General features: G+C 37.5%; 1 protein-coding gene across 1 annotated transcript in view; it reads left to right on the forward strand.

The window, feature by feature from the left end:
• GARS1 (glycyl-tRNA synthetase 1) overlaps window positions 1-20,801 on the forward strand; it is a 41,652-nt gene that overhangs the window by 5,464 nt on the left and 15,387 nt on the right. Inside the window, exons 2-9 of the mRNA XM_074340945.1 lie at window positions 2,785-2,886; window positions 3,649-3,751; window positions 5,478-5,619; window positions 6,819-6,907; window positions 7,511-7,587; window positions 13,092-13,237; window positions 15,227-15,376; window positions 19,972-20,134. Of these exons, the coding sequence (XP_074197046.1) occupies window positions 2,785-2,886; window positions 3,649-3,751; window positions 5,478-5,619; window positions 6,819-6,907; window positions 7,511-7,587; window positions 13,092-13,237; window positions 15,227-15,376; window positions 19,972-20,134 (972 nt within the window). The remainder of the gene's footprint in view (window positions 1-2,784; window positions 2,887-3,648; window positions 3,752-5,477; window positions 5,620-6,818; window positions 6,908-7,510; window positions 7,588-13,091; window positions 13,238-15,226; window positions 15,377-19,971; window positions 20,135-20,801) is intronic.

Consider the following 20,801-nt stretch of genomic DNA (forward strand, 5'->3'; position numbering starts at 1 on the left):
TATACATGTAATGCTCTAAATATAATACAAAGAGATAAAAAGGAATTGCTATTAAAATAATATGTATTTTAATATGCAAATTTGGGGATATGACTCCACTGGCAGTTCTGCTGAAGTAAGCAGATGCTCATACACACGTTTACTGTGACTGCATTTGCTATACGTGCACATTGTTAGAGGTGAAGTGTGTTGGTTGCTCAAACACCACAGTACCATTGCTGTGGGTCACGTGGTTTTGTTTGTTTCGAATACTAACAACTCTTTGTAAAACTGAATAAAACAAGGTATAGTCTTCCTTTAAATTGCATTTTCCTGGGTGCATCCCTGGAACATTGAGTGTATGTTAAAACTGGGAAAATACTTCTGATTATATGTAAGCAGAGTCAGGCTCAAGGTTCAGGTAACTAGAAACAGTTTTTTCACCTCCTGAGAGGGGCATTGTAAAGTAGCGTGAATTGCAGGAGAGGGAGGCTGTCATTGAATGTGGAGTAGTAGGCGGGAGCTTGGAAAATGTCAGTAAGGGGAAGGGATGATGACAAGCCCTTTAAAGGAGCAGGGGTTTTACAAAGAGGAAAGAGGCATCGGTTTGAAAGTACAGAGGGGAATAAGGAGGACATCTATTCCATTTCCCGCCCCTGAGGATCAGAGGGATATTGGAAAAAAACCTACCCTCATTGAGACAGCTTCAAGGGAGAAGTGTCTCCAAGGGGCTATTGTAAGGTTGGAATATTTGGGAAATACTTCACAGAGGATGTGGTAGCATTTCATTAAGTAAAGGGAAGCACTTTTGAATAAGAGGACAAATACAGTTGAAGACATTGAGGTAGAATCAGTCACCAAATGAGGGATGCTATGTGTTTGTGAAAAGAAGGCATACTAAGATGGGAAAGAGATGACATGAATTAGGGAATTTGGTGCCTGGTGTAATCGTGGAGACACCTTTAGGTGAGAGACAAACTAGTAATCTGTTACAGTAGTCTCCTCTGTGAAAGGTGAAAGGGAGAGATTAGCTTTGAAATTCTGAAGTGAAATTGACCAGATGTTGGGAGGAAAAGTAGGGTAACTTGATGTTTCTTGTGTGGGAAACGGTAGATTTTGTTGCCATTAACAAATGGAGAGCAACACACAGAAGAAGGGACAAGTTTGGAGCAGAGAAAAATAATTCAGTTCTAAACAAGATGGGTTTGATACATGTAAAAAACAATTAGGCCACAACCAAGTTGAGGGTTTTTATAGCATAATAACAGCTATAAAACACTTGTGTGCCTACTTTGTGTTAGGTACTACTGAAAATAGTCTACTTAAGTTGTTTCATGTATTCTTTATAACAATCCAATGAGGTTAGTATTGTTACTCTGATATTACAGAGGTTTTAGTTTGCTTGGATTTCACAGTCAGCTGATCAAGTATTAAAACCCAGGTCTTTAATCCCTCTTGGGTACTGTATATTATACAGCTTGTCTAGGTGTGAACTTTTATATATTGTTTGGATTTCATTGTGCTTCGTAATTCTGAGAATTCAGCCTTTGAGCAATTATAGAAAAATTCATAGCCATTATCTTTTCAGATATAATCTCTTACAAATTTTCTCTGTTCTTCTGGATTGTCAGACTCTCATTCTTTTCTCTATGTCTTATTACCTGATCTATATTTTTAACTCATTGTCTTTCTGCTTCGTTCTGTGAATTGTCCATGGATACTTTCTTTTGGTCTGTCTTCTAGGTCACAGATTCTCTCTTCAACTGTATCTAATCTGCCTTTAAATTTGTCCAGTGAGTTTTTAATGTCAGTGATTAATTTCCAGATGATGTGTGTAGTTCTTTCTCAAATTCCCTAATTGTTTTTGATAGTCTCTTGTACTTTATTCATGTTTTTGATTTCTCCCTTTAGTTTTTAAAATGTCTTAAGCATTTAAAAAGTATATTTCATCATTCTAATACTTTGGGGGCATCTTATTCTGTTATTTGTTATTTGTCACTCATGGTGGCTTGTTTCCTCATGGGTTTTTTAATTTTGAGCTGAGTGCTTCTTATTTTGGTGACATTTATCTGGAAAGTCCTAAAAGAGTGGAAGGTTTACTCCTCCAGAGGGCAGTGGCTTCTGTTCAGCACCCAAGGGCTCTGTCAGTTTGACAACTTCATTTCTCAGCTTGGAGTTTCCTGGACCGTGTAGGTAGTGTTTTGTTTGTTTGCTGTCCCAGATTACCTATTCCACCGCATTATTTTAAGTGTGGGAATCAGTGTACAGGAGGTAGGTTGTTGGACGTGAACAAAGTAATCTAGAGAAACTAACAAGGAAAAACATCCAACAATTAAGTAAAGGGCAGAAGAAGATGATCCAGTAGTAACTGAGAAGAAATTGCCAGCGAAGTAGGTGGAAAACTAAGACAGTCATTTTTTGTAAGGAGAGAGGAGAGAGATTCAAGGAGGGTGGTCAGTTTATTGGTTCTTCTGTTCATAGTACTAATCTTGTTCTCTTATGCTTTTTATCAGTGCTTTTTTTCTCCTCCTTCTCCAGCTGTCCCCTTCCCCCAAAGGAAAAAAAAAAAAACACTATTAATAATCACCTTAAGCCCTTAGAGCATAGTTATTTGTGTACTTGTTTGTATGTTCTTCTGGATTATAAATGCTGAAGAGAGATCTTTAGTTATTCACAGTGACCTTTCACATAATAAACATTTGAATGTTATACAGATGCTTTTTAAAAGGCATGCTTAAAAACTCATTCCTAACTTTTCTTGACTTCTGAAACCAGTCCTGACTGTATATTCTCTTTGTTGGCTAGGGAGATCTTGTGCGAAAACTGAAAGAAGACAAAGCACCCCAAGTAGATGTAGACAAAGCAGTGGCTGAGCTCAAAGCCCGGAAGAAGGTTCTGGAAGCAAAGGTGAGTGTTGGGATCCTAAAATAGGAAACATAAGTAGGTATAGGATTATTCATCTTTGTTTAATCTCTGTGGGTGAGAAAGACCTAGAAAAGTTTCTGAACAAGCACCATTTGCTTTCTCTCCGTTTATTCAGAGTGCCTGCCCATCTCCTCTGCCTGGCGGCAGACTCCTCATCCTTTCATGTGCAGCTCAAAAATGTCACCTTTTCTCTGAAGCCTTCCTGGTCCCTGATCTGTCCCTCCCCCCATATCCTAGGCTCAGTGTGCCTCATGAGTTTCCCTGGAAGGCATTGTGTTTGTTCTTTGTGAATTCTCCTGTGCTCAGAAATAATGGTTTTGTGTTTACAATTTTTTTTTTTTTCTGCTAAGGAGAAGGTCTGTCCATCTGATACACACTCTCAAATTTTTCAGACGATAAATCTCCCATCACCAAGCTGAAACAGTTTGGAGTTTTAAGCCAGTATTTTGCCTCAGTGATCCACTAAAAATTCAGATATTGCTTATCAATGTCTGTGTCTAAGTCAGCATAGGCTTGTAGTCTTGGAAATGATCATATACTTTCCTAAATAACTAAGGAAAGGTATCTTCTCTGTAACTCCAAGGGGGAGGAAAACCCTGAGGTTGCTATTTTTTTTAAGGTTATTAAAATTTTGATAAATTTTAGACTGAATTTTGCTGAGGAATAAACTAAATTCATATATATAAATTCAAATTCCCACTCATCCCTCCAATCACATGTTTTCTATTTAAAAATCCCATCTAGGAGCTGGCGTTACAACCCAAAGATGACATTGTAGACAGAGCAAAAATGGAAGATACCCTGAAGAGGAGGTTTTTCTACGATCAAGCTTTTGCTATTTATGGAGGTAGGAGATTAGTGACAGAAAGAACAATTGTGTTATTAGTGGCTTTAATATTGTTCTTAAAAACATGGCTTGCTAACTGATATCTAATTGTATGAGGTCACATGAAGCAAAGGGTAGATATTTTTCTTGCATTTGTTTAGAATCGGCCATTTGGTGTAAAATCAGTTTTTATTTCCCTTCACCCTACTTATTCTTGAAGATGGCTTCTTTTTCATTACAGTGTAATAAAATTGTTGGAGGCCCAGGTATTAAGCATTTAATATGCAGTTGGCCCTTGAACTGCACGGGTCCACTTATATGTGGAATTTTTTAAATAAATACTGTAAATGTATTTTCTCTTCCTTATGAGTTTCTTAATAACATTTTCTTTTTTCTAGCTTAGTTTATTGTGGGAATACAGTATATATTAGTTTGGTGCACAACTAATTGAGATTTAAAAGGTTAAAAACAATTGCAAAAACCGCAATTGGTTTTGCACCAACGTAATAATACATATAACAAACAAGATATGCGTCAATTGACTTATGTTACCAGTAAGTCTTCCGGTCAATAGTAGGCTATTAGTAGTTAACATTTTTGGGGAGTCAAAAGTTACAAGTAGATTTTTGATTGCATGAGGGTCGGCACCCATAATCCCCCATGTTGTTCAAGCGTCAAATGTACATGTTAGACTTCTTAAAATGCAATGGAGACTGGAGCATTAGAGGGCCATTGTCACACAGGGCACCTATACCATGCACCTCCACAGAAGGGCAGTGGTAAACCAGATAAACCAGAGTCCCTAGATTATCCTTTATGGCAACTACCAGGAGAAAACATTCTTCATAGGTACCGTGTTTCCCTGAAAATAAGACCTAGCCGGACAATCAGCTCCAATGCGTCTTTTGGAGCAAAAATTAATATAAGACCGGGTCTTATTTTACTATAATATAAGACCGGGTCTAATATAATGTAATACATAATATAATATAAAATATAATATATAGTATAGTGTAATGTAATGTAATATAATACCAGGTCTTATATTAATTTTTGCTCCAAAAGACACATTAGAGCTGAGTGTCTGGCTAGGTTTTATTTTCGGGGAAACATGGTATGTAGATAAATCTCTACATCTTTCTGAATGCTATGTGAACATATGTAGGTGAATATAATTCACTGATTAAATATAGAACGATAGTTTTCATAGTCAACAGATCATTTAAACAATATAGACTTTTAATACTTTGCCACTGAAACTTGATTTGAGTTTGGCTCAGCAGATCTCTAAATGTTTAACTTCTTGAGGTTTAAATAGTGGCTCAAATATCCAAGAATAAATTAGAGAATTACAGTAGGTGCTAAAATTTTAGATTATTGTTGTCAGCTGATGCAACAAATTAATTTCTAATTTCTATGGCAGAAACTGTAATCGTTTTTCATTCTGTTTCTTGTATATAGAAAGACATCCTTCCTTTTTGTTTCTTTTCTTTTTTTTTTTTCTTTTTGGCTAATCCTACTTGAAATTCTTACTGTGGAAGTAGTAGACAGTAAGAGCATTTGAATTTTACTTCTGTCAGCTAGCGGAGGTAAGGCTCTCCAGTACTGAGGGATTTCAGTTGTTGACTTTCATACGTGTTTAGGGAGTATGTGAAGTCTGACCGGTATCAGTTTGTCCTGTTTCCTTGTCTTCCTTTGTTCAGAGTGACAAGGGGAAGTGCACATTTTCCTCATTGGTGTTTTACAGGTGTTAGTGGTCTGTATGACTTCGGGCCAGTGGGCTGTGCTTTGAAGAACAACATCATTCAGACCTGGAGACAGCACTTTATCCAGGAGGAGCAGATCCTGGAGATCGACTGCACCATGCTCACGCCCGAGCCAGTGTTAAAGTAAGGGCTGACGTTCTCTACTACGCTTCTTTCAGTCCCTTTTGGATTACAAAAACTACCAGTGTGCCTTGTGAAAATCTAGAAAATAAAGAAAAACAAATAAAACATTCACCTACTACTCACAGACAGCCATATGAACATTGTATTGCTCCTTCCTGCCTATTTTCTCTCTAAGTCCCTATCTCTGTATCAACGTTAGCAGCACTCTGGTTCTTGTCACGTAGCGTAGGTGAACGTTCGTTTATGTCATTAGTTTTCGAAAACGTTTTTAATAACAACGTAGTATTCTGTTTTATGGATATGCTGTAATTTATTTAGCTGCTGCCATATTGTAGGCATTTAAATTGTTTCTGATTTTTGACTGCACTGAACATCCTGGGAGGTGAATTTTTGTGGATATCCCTGATTATTTCCTTGGTGTAAATTCTTAGAAGTTCTGGGCAAAGGTGTGTATACATTTTAATCAAATACTACTATTTGTATTGAGGTTTCAGTGCAGAAATTTAGATTGTTCCTACCAACACTATTGAAAGCTGAGCAGGGTTTCTTGAATATAAAATTGTAAAAGAGGAATTCTTAACCGTTTTTTATCTCAGCACTCCATCTAATGTTGCCTGGTAAAGAGCTAATTTCACTGTTTGCATCCTTTGGGCTCTGAATAATTTCAGCCAGTGAATTTCTGATGATGGATCTAAAAGATCAGGACAACCTGTTCTTTAGCTACTTGCTCCACGAATAGGAAATGTGGAGAGAGAACACCAGTGTCCATACAGGTTTCAGTGAAAGAACTCTTTCATTCAGATTCAGTGTCTGTACTGAGTTGTGATTCTTGGCTAGTCACACTCACCATGGTGTTGGTCTTTGCTTAGCAATAATGGGAAAGGCATGGCTTCATTGATTCTGCAAAGTAGCACAGACTTTATGGCAAGTTGTGATAAAATACAATCTAGTTGATGTCTTTTTTCCTACGGGAAGGAAGAACTTGGGTAGAAGATAGGAGTAAATTCGAGGAAGAATTTTCTCTGGTGTACGTTATTATCTACCATGGATATACGTCATTCTACAAATGGGAGCTTCCATCTTCCAGGCTCACAGATATAGACTATGGATAAACATATGGAAGGGGGATTGTCATAAGGTAAAATCTATGTGTCAATTTGTGTCAACATGACAAATTGACTTGGCATTTGTTAACTTAGGACCTCTGGCCACGTAGACAAATTTGCTGACTTCATGGTGAAAGATGTAAAAAATGGAGAGTGTTTTCGTGCTGACCATCTATTAAAAGGTACTGTTCTTCATCTCAGATAAATATTCTTTTAAGTACGATTGATCAAAACAAAGGGTTTAAATTAAACCTTTCTCAAAGTTTTTCTATTAAATATTTTTGGGGGGCATAATATACAAAGACTAAAGTTCACAGATCTTAAGTACACAGATCAAGTGCCTTACTAAAAAAAAACAATATATGCCGATAATTAGAAATTCTAAGTCAGCAAAAGAATCAAGACAATACCATGGGGGTGGCTGGTTAGTTTAGTTGGTTGGAGCGCGGTGCTCTTGACAACAGGGTTGCCGGTTCGATCCCCACATGGGCCACTGTGAGTTGAGCCCTGCACAGCTGGATTGGAACGACGGCTTGACTTGGAGCTGATGGGTCCTGGAGAAACACACTTAAATAAATAAAAGTTAAAAAAAAAAAAAAAAACACATCATGACTTTCCCTGTAGAATCAACCAAGGGATTCATATAAATTAAGAACATTATCTTTGGATTCATTTTTGTTTTTGTTTTGTTTTGTTTTGTTTTGACCTGTCTAGCATTGAAACTCAAAAATGCATTGTCCTTTTTCCTCTTGATTGAAATTGACATGTACCAACTGTTCTTGTAGCTCATTTACAGAAACTGATGTCTGATAAGAAGTGTTCTGCTGAGAAGAAATCAGAGATGGAAAGTGTCTTGGCTCAGGTGAGTACCTGAGAGATGTTATCACAGTAGCTCAGGGAGGTGCTGTCTTTCTTTCAGCACTCGATGACTGTTAAATTCCGTGTGGTGCTGACCCTGTGACACAGTTGTGAAGAAGCCAAGTTTACCGCTGCTCCTCATGGCACCTCTTTTGGCATTTTTTTTTCCTTCCTACCTTTTGTGGTTAACCCTTTATTTTAGTCAAAACTAGCAAATTCAGCTAACTAGGCATAAAATTTGTTCTCCTTGGAAACCCGTGTTCTGGGTTGAATAGCAAAACCGGAGGAGGGACTAATGATGGATAGTGTTCAGTGTCGAGGTGGAGATTTGGGGGCAGATGTCTTTATGAGCCCTGTTTTCTCAGCCACTTGATGTGCTTCTGGTTCCCTGCCGCTGACTGCAAGCTGTTGTTCTGAGGACCCAATACGCAGGCCCTGCTTTTCCGGGACACTCAAGTTTTATCATTTCTATTTAAGTTGACAGGTTTTAGGGAAGACGGAAGAGATCATAGAGACCATCTACTCTGATGTTTACCAAGTGCAGGAATACCTTCTATATCAGAAGTGGTTCCTACCCTTTTTTTGGGTCACAGACCACTTTAAGATTTTAACGAAAACTTCACATCTTTGCCCTAGGAAGACGCACATGTCCATCTATATATGTTGCTGATTTCTCACCTCATGTATTGATTTAAGCAAAGTCCATTCTTCCAACACCGTATTTGATCCTGAGGTCTGCTTTGGCTCACCTCGTAAACTTTATTTACTTCCTTGGGTAAAAAGAAAAAAACAACAACCAGTGCTGTGTTCATACATATTTTCTTTACATTGGTATGTAAATATGGGGCTGAGCGTAGGACTCCCTCACTCTTTGCTTTTTTTCTCATGAGAATTTGCTGGATATTTTTCCACTGTTGGCGTAATTGTTTTTTAACATGCTATTTTTTCCATCTGATAGCTAGCTTTCCAACATTAGCTGAGAACGTTTCTCCTTCCTCATTTAAATTGAAAATCTTCTTCATCTGGCAGTTTATTTTGGGTCCTTGTGAAGTACATTTTATCCCCTGTTTGAAGCTCATTGCTTTAGTATTGCTACTTATGATTTAGAAAATCAGTTCTTATATTTTGACACAGTTACAGCCACACATTCATTTCTCATTTCCTTCCTTTTCCAAAGGCATGACCTTTATTAGAAAGAAGAAATGAAGAACGCTTCTAATTACCCTTAAATTACTCTGTTTCTTATTCAGAATGTTAGACTTACTACGGTTCTGTGTGCATATGCCTTTGATCATAACACGTTTCATTCATGTCCAAGTAAATTGTCAGGAGCAGGAAGTAATTAATTGATTTGTTGAGTCATATTTTATAGTTTGAGCACCGTGTTTCATCATAGCCTTGTTCTAGTAGCGCGCTCTGTTTTTTGATGTGCCACATCCCATGCAGATGCAGCTGTCAGGATAACTTTCAGTGAAAAGTTAGGGACCTTTGGGAAATGGTCCAGTGCTCGCACATGACCCCTGTGGATTCATGGCCAAAGGCCTATTTGTTGCTTGAGCACATAATAGCATTTTCTGCACCTGTTAGTGCCTGTGACAACTTTTCAGCTGTAGGAAGCACTCCTGTTTCTTTAAAAGGCTCTCATTGACCCTGTGTGCTAGGAAGAGCTTTATTCCTGTTACTTAGATTCAGCAGCTCAGAATTCTGTTGTTTCTCTTCTCTGTCCATTTTTGCTGACCCATCTCTGGATATACCAGTTTGTAAAGTCATTTTTTACTTTGTATTATGAACAATTCAAAACATATAAAAATAGAAAATCATATAATAAGTACTTTATACTCATCAGCCTGTTTCAGTGTTACCAAATTTTGTTGAGCCTATTCCCTACTCTTTTCTGCCTTTGCCCCTCCTCAATTTTTTTGAAACGTATTTCAAATACCATTTTATTACATCTGTAAATATTTCATTATATATCTCTAAAAGATAAAAATCCAAAAAACATGAACCTCACTGCTGTTGTTTCAGTAAATAATGTGTACTATTGTAATGTGTAATATTGTCACATTTCCCTGATGGTCTTAAATGTTACCAGTATTTTGTTTAAATTGGGATTCAGATGAAGTCCATACTTTGTGATTGGTATGTTTCTTAAATCTATTTCAGTCTGTAGGTTCTTTATCTCTTTTCTTTATATTTTCATTGAAAAAAATGTGTTTTTTTTTAAGTTGAGACATTTCTTTAATGTTTTCTACTATCTGGATTTTGGCTGATTACATTAGTTTGGTGATGTGTCATATGTTCCTTTGTTTCTATATTTCTTATAATTGGGCAGTTGGATCTAGAGGCTTGATCAGCTATTTTTGGCAAGACGCTTAGCAAGTGTAAATGTACTTCTATTAGGAGACACATAATGCCTGGTTATGTCTTCTGTGAGATGATCGTTGTCTGGATTCATTAATTGATTAGGAGTTTCCAAATGATGATTTTATCATTTTGTTCTTCCTTTTTTTATTAGCTAGAGTATTTCCATATAGAAAAACTTTCCCTCATCAACTCTTTGATTTCTGAGACACTATTTTTAATGAAAAGTGAGACTAGGGCTTGATTTCCGCTCCCTTTGCCCCCATCTTTTTTTTTTTTAACCTGTTTTCAATTAGTTGGTTCCCTAGCATCCTTCAGAAATGTGCAATGAGTTCCTGTGTGCCTCTTCCTCTCTCCCTCCCTTCTTTCATTATGAATTTACAAATTAAAACATTTGATCTTTTTCACTCAGTTGTAGTTGTTATTCTTATTGCTGGTCAGATTGTCTAATCTTTGCCAACAGTAGTTGTTTGCTAAATCCTTTTGACACAAGCCCAGTAATCTTTGATCACTTGTTTGAGTGACAAGATATTTCAGACTCATCTTGTACATTTCTTGTCACAGACGTGTAATCAGCCATTTCTCCAAGGAACGCTGGTGGTTATTAGTGGGAATGCTGTTAGTCATTGCTGTTAGACCTTTCAAGTGGCTTGAGCTAGGGAATTGGTCTTTTGTTTGTTTTAAGATAAAAATCATGAGTTCATATTGATACTTTTACTTAACATTAGCTATGGGACTTGGCTTTGTTTTATTAATCTAAACCTGTATCTCCTTCATCCACACCAAAAATTCGAGTTCTCAGTAGCTCCAGGATAATTACTGATATGCTTTGTCCCATACTATACACATGAATAGCCTCAGAATAATGACAGCAACATTACCCTCAACAATATGAATATTGAAATCAGCTGAAAAAATTGTTTTGTTCTTTATTTCCTTAGGGACACACTAGTACTTGGAGTCTAATAACTGTTTAAAATCACATGGAGTCATTCTTTCTGAATAGCTCAGCCACCAGCTGGATATGCAGTTAGTCTATTATTTTGTTTTAATTTGAATTTTTAGAGTTTTATTTTTTTTAATTTATGTTTATTTTATAGTTACAGCAAAAAAATTTCCTATTCAAAGTTAAACTTTCAAAACAGTGTACATTCAAATAAATCTAGTGTCTGTTCCTCTTCCCTATTCCCTTCCTATTCCCGTAGGTAACCAGTTTTAACCTGGGGGGGGGGGAAACCTTTTAATTTTTTTTATGGAATATGAACAAAGACGTATAGGTATTTTATGCCCCCTTTCTAGGTACCGTGTTTCCCTGAAAATAAGACCTAGCTGGACAACCAGGTCTAATGCGTCTTTTGGAGCAAAAATTAATATAAGACCCGGTCTTATTTAAGACCGGGTATAGTATAATATGATATGATATAATATAATACCGGGTCTTACATTAATTTTTGCTCTAAAAGATGCATTAGAGCTGATTGTCCGGCTAGGTCTTAGTTTTGGGGAAACACGGTAAATGGTAGCATTCCATGCATTTCTCCAACTTGCTTTTTTCATATAACAAAATATCTCAGAATGCCTCAGAATAGTATATAGAGATACACCGTACTCCATTTTGTAGCCACATCGTTCTCCGTTGTGTGGATGCGCGAGTTTATAGAACCAGTCGCCTACTGATGGATGTAGTCTGCCCACCTTTGCCATTGCAAACACCTCCGCGGTGAGCCTTGTGCCTGTGTCTTTTCATGTTTTTGCTGTTGCATCTTTGGGCTAGATTCCTGGAAGTGGGATTGCTCAATCAAAAGGTACATGCAAATATAATTTTGCTAGGTACTGCCAAATCCTTCCCTTTCATGGGATTTTGATTTCTGTCTGTGTCCTTGGAACGTTTCCTTCCTGACTTCTTTTTTCATTATGTCTTCTACTGAAAAGCACTATATATTCTTGAATTGCCTGGGAAACAGATGTTCCCCATGCTCTGACTTTCTCCTCAAGTCGGGAGAACCATTTATTTTTATGGTATTCATATCTTGAAGACTCTGGAACAGTTTCCTCATTGATCCAGTCTCCAGGACAATGGTATGATAGGACATTTAGTGAATTATCCCAAGAATGTCCATAGAAATAGAGACTAGAGGGCTTAATTTTTTTTACTTGTTCATTCAAATTTGGGACATGTGGTTAATGTGAGTAAGATACCTTTCTCTGGAATGAAAGTGTCCACTGGGCTTATGAGGGGAGAAAATATAAATTGTCATTTTATTGAGTCGGTGCTATGTGCCAGCCCCGTGCTGCATACGTTCCATGTGTTACTTTATTTAATCTTCATAGTAGCCTTTATAGTGAGGTAGGTTCTGTTCCCCCATTTTCCACATAAGCAAACTGAGACTCAGAGTGGATAGGGAAGAACTTAATCCTGAGGCACACAACCCATAAGTGGTAGAGTTGAATGATTTCCCCAGGATTTTCTGGCTCCACAGCCTTAGTTCTTACGGCCATGAGTTGATTTATCTAATTACTTTGTTTCCATTAGGATATATATTTTTTAAGTTTTAAATATTCTTTACTATTAGATGGTTTGTCATAGTCATTTGAAATTCTTGAATTGGAGGGAGGTCAAATGTCATTTTAGAGGGTTTGGCATTGATCGTCAATCTATAGAATGTTCAATATCCTGGAAAATGCACAGATGAATAAGACACAGCTTCTACCCGCAAGGAGCTTAATGTAGAGTGGGAAAGGAAAGTTATGTGCACATTTAATTAGCAGACAGGGATGTATACCTAATTCTTAAATATAAAGAGTGGTAAAATGCAACTTTGAAAACTTCTTGACAATGATTTCAGATTTCTTGACAACCAGTAACTTACAATTGAATGAGGGGTATTTTGCCTTATCTTTCATTGTGAAATGGTGAATGTGTGAGTTTTAGGTGAATGCCAGAAAGATACTTCATTTCCCTATCGCTAAATGAAAAGCATGTAGGCTGGTTGTGGTTTTACTGTGGGTATCTTGAAGGTTAGGTGAATTCCGATCTCATTTTGGGTGAATTTTAACAATGGATGAAATTTAATATGTAATACTTTATCTTATGCCTTGTTTTTTCCCAGTCTTTTACACTAATTATTTTCTTGGCATGTTCTTTAGCTCGATAACTATGGACAGCAAGAACTTGGGGATCTTTTTGTGAACTATAATGTAAAGTCTCCCATTACTGGAAATGATCTGTCCCCTCCAGTAGCTTTTAACTTAATGTTCAAGACCTTCATTGGGCCTGGAGGAAACATGCCTGGGTATGTACCACTTATTGTTTATGTAACGAAATTATTAAAATTGCTTGTAGTAAAAGGTAAATAGCATCTCATCCGCAAAGGAAAAATTTGGAAAAGTGATATGGAGAAAGTACAGATAAATATATTAAGGAGAAGTTATGACAGACATATTCTTAAATTCTAATTCTCTCTGAATATTATTTTTTTAGTGTATATGCTGATTTTCTTGCCGTAAAACATAAAAGTGTGTGATCATCACATCTTGTAGTTACAGTTGCATCGTGCAAGGAAGGCAGTTGAAGAATGATTTTGAAAGTCATTGAACTTATTGCTGAGAGAGACTTTTAGAAACCGTTTCGTGTGGATCAGCACTGTCCAGCACAGTGTTCTGCAGTGATGGAATGTTCTGTATTCTGTGCTGTCCAGTGTGGTAGCCGTGTGTGCTCGTTGCACACTTGCAATGGGGCTGGTACTTCTGAGGAATGGAATTTTTAAGTTGATTTCATTTTAATTAAATTTAAATAGATATGTGACTAGTGGCCTACCACATTGCACAACACAGGGTTAGCATGTTGATTTAAAAGATGTGGTTTTCACGGAGTAAAGAAAACCTGGAGTTTACAGTACGATCCAGAACTAGACTCTGTATTTCCAGGTTCCTTGTCCATTGTTAACAATCTTAGCCAAAGTATTCCGTTTCACAGCTTCAGATATTTTCCTTATGGTCTCATTTTAGGGTAAGAGAGAGTAGGGTTTTTTACAAGATGAAACTAAATGGATCATGTTTCCTGGAGTAGAAACTAAAGAATAATAAAAATTAATGTGGCAGAATGTATTACTGGAATTATTTTAATAAGACGCAGGGTTGACTTGGAATATTTTGTGGAAAGAGGCCAAAGGTAAGCCTTTCATCTTGGCAATACATACAGAGAGGCATAAAATGGGCCATATCTTCTGATCTGTCATCCAACTCCACGTAATTTATCTAAGAAAATGATTCAAAAGGAAAGGAAGCCATAGTTGTCAAGGGGCTGTAAATTAAAAGTGGAAATAACCTATTTATCCAGTAATTTGAAGATGGTTAAATAGATTATACCAGTAACTGTTAAATATGAGAGAATTTTACTGTTATTTAGAAAATGGGAAAGTATAAAATAAATGAAAGTACATAATTTTATACATCTACTTATAAATATGCATCTAAACTGTAGCTATACTTACATTTGGGTGAAATCTGGAAAGTACCACAAATATCAGAAGAGCTGGGTGTGTTAGAGTGAGAAGAGAGTAAAATTTTATTGATTTTTCCTTTGTTTTAAAGTTGTTTTCGTAAAATATTGATTTTGAAGTAGGCTGTTGGGTATGTTTTCTTAGTTGTTTTGCACAGAATATTTTCTGTGAAATTCAAAGAGGGACAGTGACTCTAATGGTCTATTTTCTTGGCTCTATTTTTAAAATCTGGAGAAATATTAGAAGAAGCCTCTGGCTAAAAATGTAAACTGCCACAAAAATGAACATGACATGAAAAACCTCAAAAATTGCCTGGCATAGTGTGGTGATTGCAATGCGTGAACTCTGAAGTGACATGTTAACCCACGCGGGCTTCTTTTTAGCCCACAGTTACATTTTAATATGTGGGGTGACAGAGGTATGCGTAGGCATGGGTCTGATTTTCAGAAGGATTACAGTTGTCGTCTGTCTCCATGGAAATGGTTAGTCAGGAGAATATCAGACGTTTTAGGGCCGTTATGCGAGACGTAGTGTTGACTCACCCAAGTGATGAAATAAAGTGACATTTCTGACAGAAGTGTTGCCATACCAGTTATTGATGCTTTCTCTAATCCTGGCTTGGGAATGTTGGCTACTGAGGAAAATACCTATTTCTAATACTTTGTTTTAGGGCTTATACAGCATTGTGTGAAAAGAGTCCATTTAGGACTTAGGAATTTCAGATTTGGTAGAAAACATAATTTCTTTCTTTATAACAGACTGATTTATTTAAATTTATAGGTACTTGAGACCAGAAACTGCACAGGGGATTTTCCTGAATTTCAAACGACTTCTGGAATTCAACCAAGGAAAGTTACCGTTTGCTGCTGCCCAGATTGGCAATTCTTTCAGAAACGAGATCTCCCCTCGATCTGGACTGATCCGAGTCAGGTACTGCCCGTGTGACTCTGCTGGTAAATGAGGCGGTGCCTTGGCATTGAATTGGGAATGAAAGCGCGCTATTTTGAGACAATTCTGCGTAATTCTTACATGATTATGTATTTATTTTTTGTACTACATAAAAAGCATGTTTTACATTTGTATCTCCAAATGTAATCTCTGAGACGATGGGCAGTTTTGAGGAACTAAAGTAAACTTGAAGGGAAAGGAAAGGAAGGTGAAGAGTGGCCCGCGTTTCTTACCTGCTCCCAAATGATCTTTTCCTCTTGTTCATCTTATGTTTTGAAGACGGCAAGGTCTTGATTGTCTAAACCAAGGCATTTTCTGGCAGTGGTGATGGATGTAAGTACAGGGTGGGGATAGGATGACGGTCATGACATCTAGGTGTCCAGGAGAGCGTTGCTGGAGTTGGGTGAAGGTCTTTCAGTAACCACTTGGTGTTCTTCCAGATATTTAGGGAAGAAAGGCTTTTGTGACAGAAAGGCCAGCTAGCAAGCTTACCCCTATCTGCTCTAGTTTAGACACTCTCTTGCCTCGTTCTGATAACCTTCCCTGGTCAGAGGTGTCCAGACAGAACATCTGGATACATGTGTGGGAAGGCACAGTGGCACTGTTTAGTTACATTTTTCTTTAGAGACTTATTATGACTTATCTGTGTATGACTTAAGCTTTTTGTGATTTCTGTACATTTTCTTACTGATATCTCTTCGAGCAATAAATTCCAAATAAAAAATAAGATATGCTGGTAAACTTAACTTTCTTAAGCTCCCAAAGTATTTTCTGCAGCCCCACCCATTTCCTCTCCTCTTTTTTTATTCGCTGTAATTACAGACTTCAGTCAAAGCACAACCCAGCCACTGACTCTACATCAAAGCACCCCAACCGCCTGCCTCGTTTTGTTAGTCCCCATGACACCCTCTGAGGAAATGTCCTTATGTTCTGACCAAACTGTATATTTAGGCCTATAGTCCCTTCAGCCTTATGGTCTATTAGAAAGGAGAGACTTGTGAGGAAAGAGTTTGCTCAACTTAGAGAAATGGGGTGGGGAGGAACCCCCTGGGCCTTCATGCAGAAAGGAGAGGCGGTCAGAAACTTGAACCAGGTATAATCACAATGAAAAACTTGTCAAATTTGAGTATGTTTTATTTCTCAGTGTCTGGATTTTTTTTTTTTTTATCTTTTTTTCCTTTTGTTTTTTGGCTTCCGCTCTGTTCCAGTAGCATCTGCAAGCCTGCTTTCAAAATACCGAGGCAGCTGTGTAAGACTGACCTTGTCCAACACCAGTGTTTTCGAGAGCATTTACAAGTAGAGTAGCTATTAGGAGATTATAAAGGACCGTGAAGTAAGGCAAAACCTGCGGCCTGTGGATTAGAAGTGGCAGACAGGAAGAGCAGCTCGGAACTGATGAGCCATCCCAGGTGTTAACTGGTGAAGGGCCCTTGGGGCTTCCTGACACTGTATCCTTTGGTCTTTTTCACTTCAGAGCACCCTGTCTGGATTTTGGCTCATTTTTGTCATGTGCCTCTGCAAGATCCTGACTCAACGTACACTCTTTCTTCCATGAGTCAATGTCCCCTTCTTTTTTGTTCCAGGGTAGGGCTAGAATTTGTTTGTTTAGTGTTACGATTTCTTTTTGTTAACAGAGTTATCAAGTGATTAGTTTTGTATAGCTATGATTCCTTTTGTTTAGGCTGGGTGTATTAGATTGTTCATATGAATTTTTTTAATTTAATTTAATTTAATTTTGATTGGTTCTGTCTTCTAGGCCTTGTTAAATAACAAAAATTCAACCAAGTACATTTTAAAGATCTAATTGGCTTTATTGAGTTATTCATGAATCAGGCAACATCCCATCTAGCAAATAGAAAGGAGTTCCAAAAGGTTGTACAGAATGGAAGATTTTTAAAGCCAGAAAGGGGGTGGTAAAAGGAATGATTCGCAAAGAATACATTGGTTCAGCATGTTCGCTTTCTTAAGAGGAAGGGAAGGGGCCTCCATACACCTCACTCGGCCAGGTAATTTCCAGGTTCACTAGTTACATTTCTGGGAGAGGTTGAAAACTATAATTAGATTATGTATTAAGTCTTGGTTTGCTGTCATGGGGCTTAGCACAAGTGACTCCATTTGGGGCTTTTTGCTTCATCTCAATAGCCTATACGTATTTTAGTTCTCCGTAGTTCCAGATGTAGTCTCTGAATTCAGAGACAAGAGACAGCTGGTAAAATCAGTGTTAGCGTTGATTTCTGTCTTCTGTCTGAGCTGCAGTGGTTTGACAGAACAGATGCAAAGACTTTGGCAGCAGACTTTTTTGGGAATCTGGGCCAGGCCCTTATTTTGATCTTTCTTGCATTTTAGATATTCTGTTGCTGTCAGCCCAGCCCATTTATAAGCTCTGCGAGGACAGACAATGTACTTCTCTGTCTTTCTCATATCTCTGTGCACACAGAAAATGTTTGATAGTTGTTGAAAGACAATTAAAACATAGGTGCTGCAGGACCAAATAAGAGATACCATTAAAAAATAAAATTCAAAAATCAAAGCTCTTTTGCAATGCATTTCATGTATTTTTAGGACCCATTTAAGCAATTTTTCATTACTTCTAAAACACTTGAGATAATCATGAAGCACTCTAATAAATGTGTGTGTTTTAAAGAGATTTGATTTTAAATCATAAAATTAACTTAAAACACTTTTCCCTCTAATAGCTACGAAATTGTCATTCAGAGGAATCTCTTTGGGAAACCATTACTATGTGCATATTTATTTAATCAATATGGACTTAGCTTGATGTTAGCTTGTTCAACTCGCGCCTTCCGTCCTCTGTCTTGAATAATACTGTTTTTTAAGAAGCTGTTACTCTAAAGAAACCAGCTGTATAGTGTCATTATCAGTCATTTACTTGTTCAGAGCAATAAAAAAGAAATCAAACTACTATAAAAGCCAAAGAACAATTTTGATTCACTTTTAATTTCCCATTCTTTGAAGAGTAAACATTGGGAGCTTCGTTTAGTGTAGATTTATAAGACTTGCTAATGCTTTAAGGAAAACCATTTCATTTGGAAGCCACTATTCAGTATCTCATTTCTTTTTTGCATCTGACATTTGTTTAAGTTTTAAATTTGCTTAAGTTTTTAATTTTAAAAACTATTAATGTGTTCTTTAAAAATTATTTTCCATTAAAAGGAATAATCTTTTGTGGTTGTGGCTAGTGTCAAAGAAAAAACAGACATCAACTGTAGTTAAAGTTGTAAAAACAGAATTGATTCAGGACTATTGCAGCAGGGCAGAGAGACCTCAGTATAGACCAGGGCTCAATTCTGAACACAGTGTTCACCCGAAATTACCCGCAGAGATGTTCTAAGACCCCTAGTAGATGCTTGAAATCACGTTCAGTACCAAAGCCTATATACGTATACCATGTTTTTCCTATACGTACACACCTGTGATAAGTTTAATTTATAAATTAGGCACAGTAAGAGATTAACTACAATAATAGTGAAATAGAACAGTTGTAACAATATACTGTAATAAAAGTCATGTGAATGTGGTCTCAGAATATCTTACTATACTGTACTCACCCTTTTTCTTGTGATGATGTGAGATGATACAATGCCTGTGTGAAGAGATCAAGTGAGGTGAATGATGGAAGCATCGTGACGTAACATGAGCTGCTGTAAGGGTGACTTGAACATAAGCATTTCGATACCATGGCAGTCGACCTGAAAACCAAGAGGTTACTAAGTGACTAATGGGCAGGTGGTGGGTACAGCGTCGGCATGTTGGACAAAGGGACGATTCACGTCCTCGGCAGGATGGATCAGGACAGTGTGAGATTTCACCAGGTTGCTCAGAGTGGCATGCAATTTAAAACGTGAATTATTGACTTCTGGAATTTTCCATTTAATATTTTCAGACTGCAGTTGACCAAGGGTAACTGAGACCATGAAAAGCAGAACTGTGGATAAGGGGGTTTTACTGTACAACATGGGGATTTCTAGCCAAGGAGCAGGGTGGAGGTCAGCGGATGGGGAATTACTAAGAGGGAATGTCAGGGCCAAAGGGGATTCTGGCTAAACTGCCCTAACAGGATGCTTGCTGAAGACAGGGCAGGGTGATCAGACATCACCTGGGTGGGGGGTGGGGGTGGAAGATGACAAACCTGATAAAATATTGAGGGTGATCAGATAATAAGGGGGAACGGTTCTGGTCAAACTGATTTAGGGTTCTTGCTCAAACTGGAATTGCACAGATAGGCCTAGGAGAAATTTCATAAGACTGGCTAAAGTTTGGTCAAGTAAATAATCTTTGTCACTAGACAGAAGAAATTAATATTTGAGAGAAGTTTGATTGTATTTATTTAAAATACTATTCAAATGAGTAATCGTTTTCATTAATGTGTTTAAAAATAACCACAATCTAATCCAACCTTTTTTTTTTTTAATCATTCCCTTAGGAAACAATTTTCTGTTTAGTGTTAAGAGATTCCTGTAGTATGAGAGCCGATATCATTACAGAATGAAGGGCCTTGTTTATTGTTTTTTATAATTGAGCCTGCAACTTTTGTCCCTTCTGTTTTTTGCTTTCAGAGAATTCACAATGGCAGAAATCGAGCACTTTGTAGATCCCAATGAGAAAGACCACCCGAAGTTCCAGAATGTGGCAGACCTCCACCTTTATTTGTATTCAGCAAAAGCCCAGGTCAGCGGACAGTCTGCTCGGAAAATGCGCCTCGGGGATGCTGTTGAACAGGTAAGATTTCATAGGAAGCTTAATTTAGATTATACCTATTCAGGGTTTGAAGCACTTAGCAAATTCTATGCACTGGATGACACAGTGTTTTATTTTAGCAGTCATTTTATTATTCACTTTTATACAGTATTTATTATATACTGTTATTATATGGGAGGAAATTACCCGAACATGGCAGTTTTGGGGCCATTGGGGCCAACATGAAAACAGTGTTTCAGAGAGCACTTGGAAAAGAGGTCTTGGTTTGAACTGTGCCCCATCAATCCGACCTTTAACAATATATACTACTGTTGGGGAGACACTTTGACTTGCAGAGAGTAAGCCCTCTGGATTTTAAACTCTATTCCCCATAGCAAGTGGCATAAAGTCTTTCATATAATAGAATTTCTCTAATTATTTGCCTAAAGAAATGAGTGAAAACTTTCTAACAGCAGCTGCTGCCCCATAATGCAGTGAATTGCCCTGGGGAGCAGTGAGCTTCCTGCCCCTGAAAATATTCAAGTAGATGCTGGGTGGTAAGTGGGCCATTTTGCAGAGAAGAGTCCTGCAGTGGGGGGTAGGAGATGGGGCGAGATGATGGCTAAGATCCTTCCGGTACTAAAATCGTAAGGTTACATATACTGTATGGGGTTCACAGATTTCAGTGGATAAGAATACATTAAAACCC

Source organism: Rhinolophus sinicus, linkage group LG09 (genome assembly GCF_036562045.2).
Source record: "Rhinolophus sinicus isolate RSC01 linkage group LG09, ASM3656204v1, whole genome shotgun sequence".
NCBI lineage: Eukaryota > Metazoa > Chordata > Mammalia > Chiroptera > Rhinolophidae > Rhinolophus > Rhinolophus sinicus.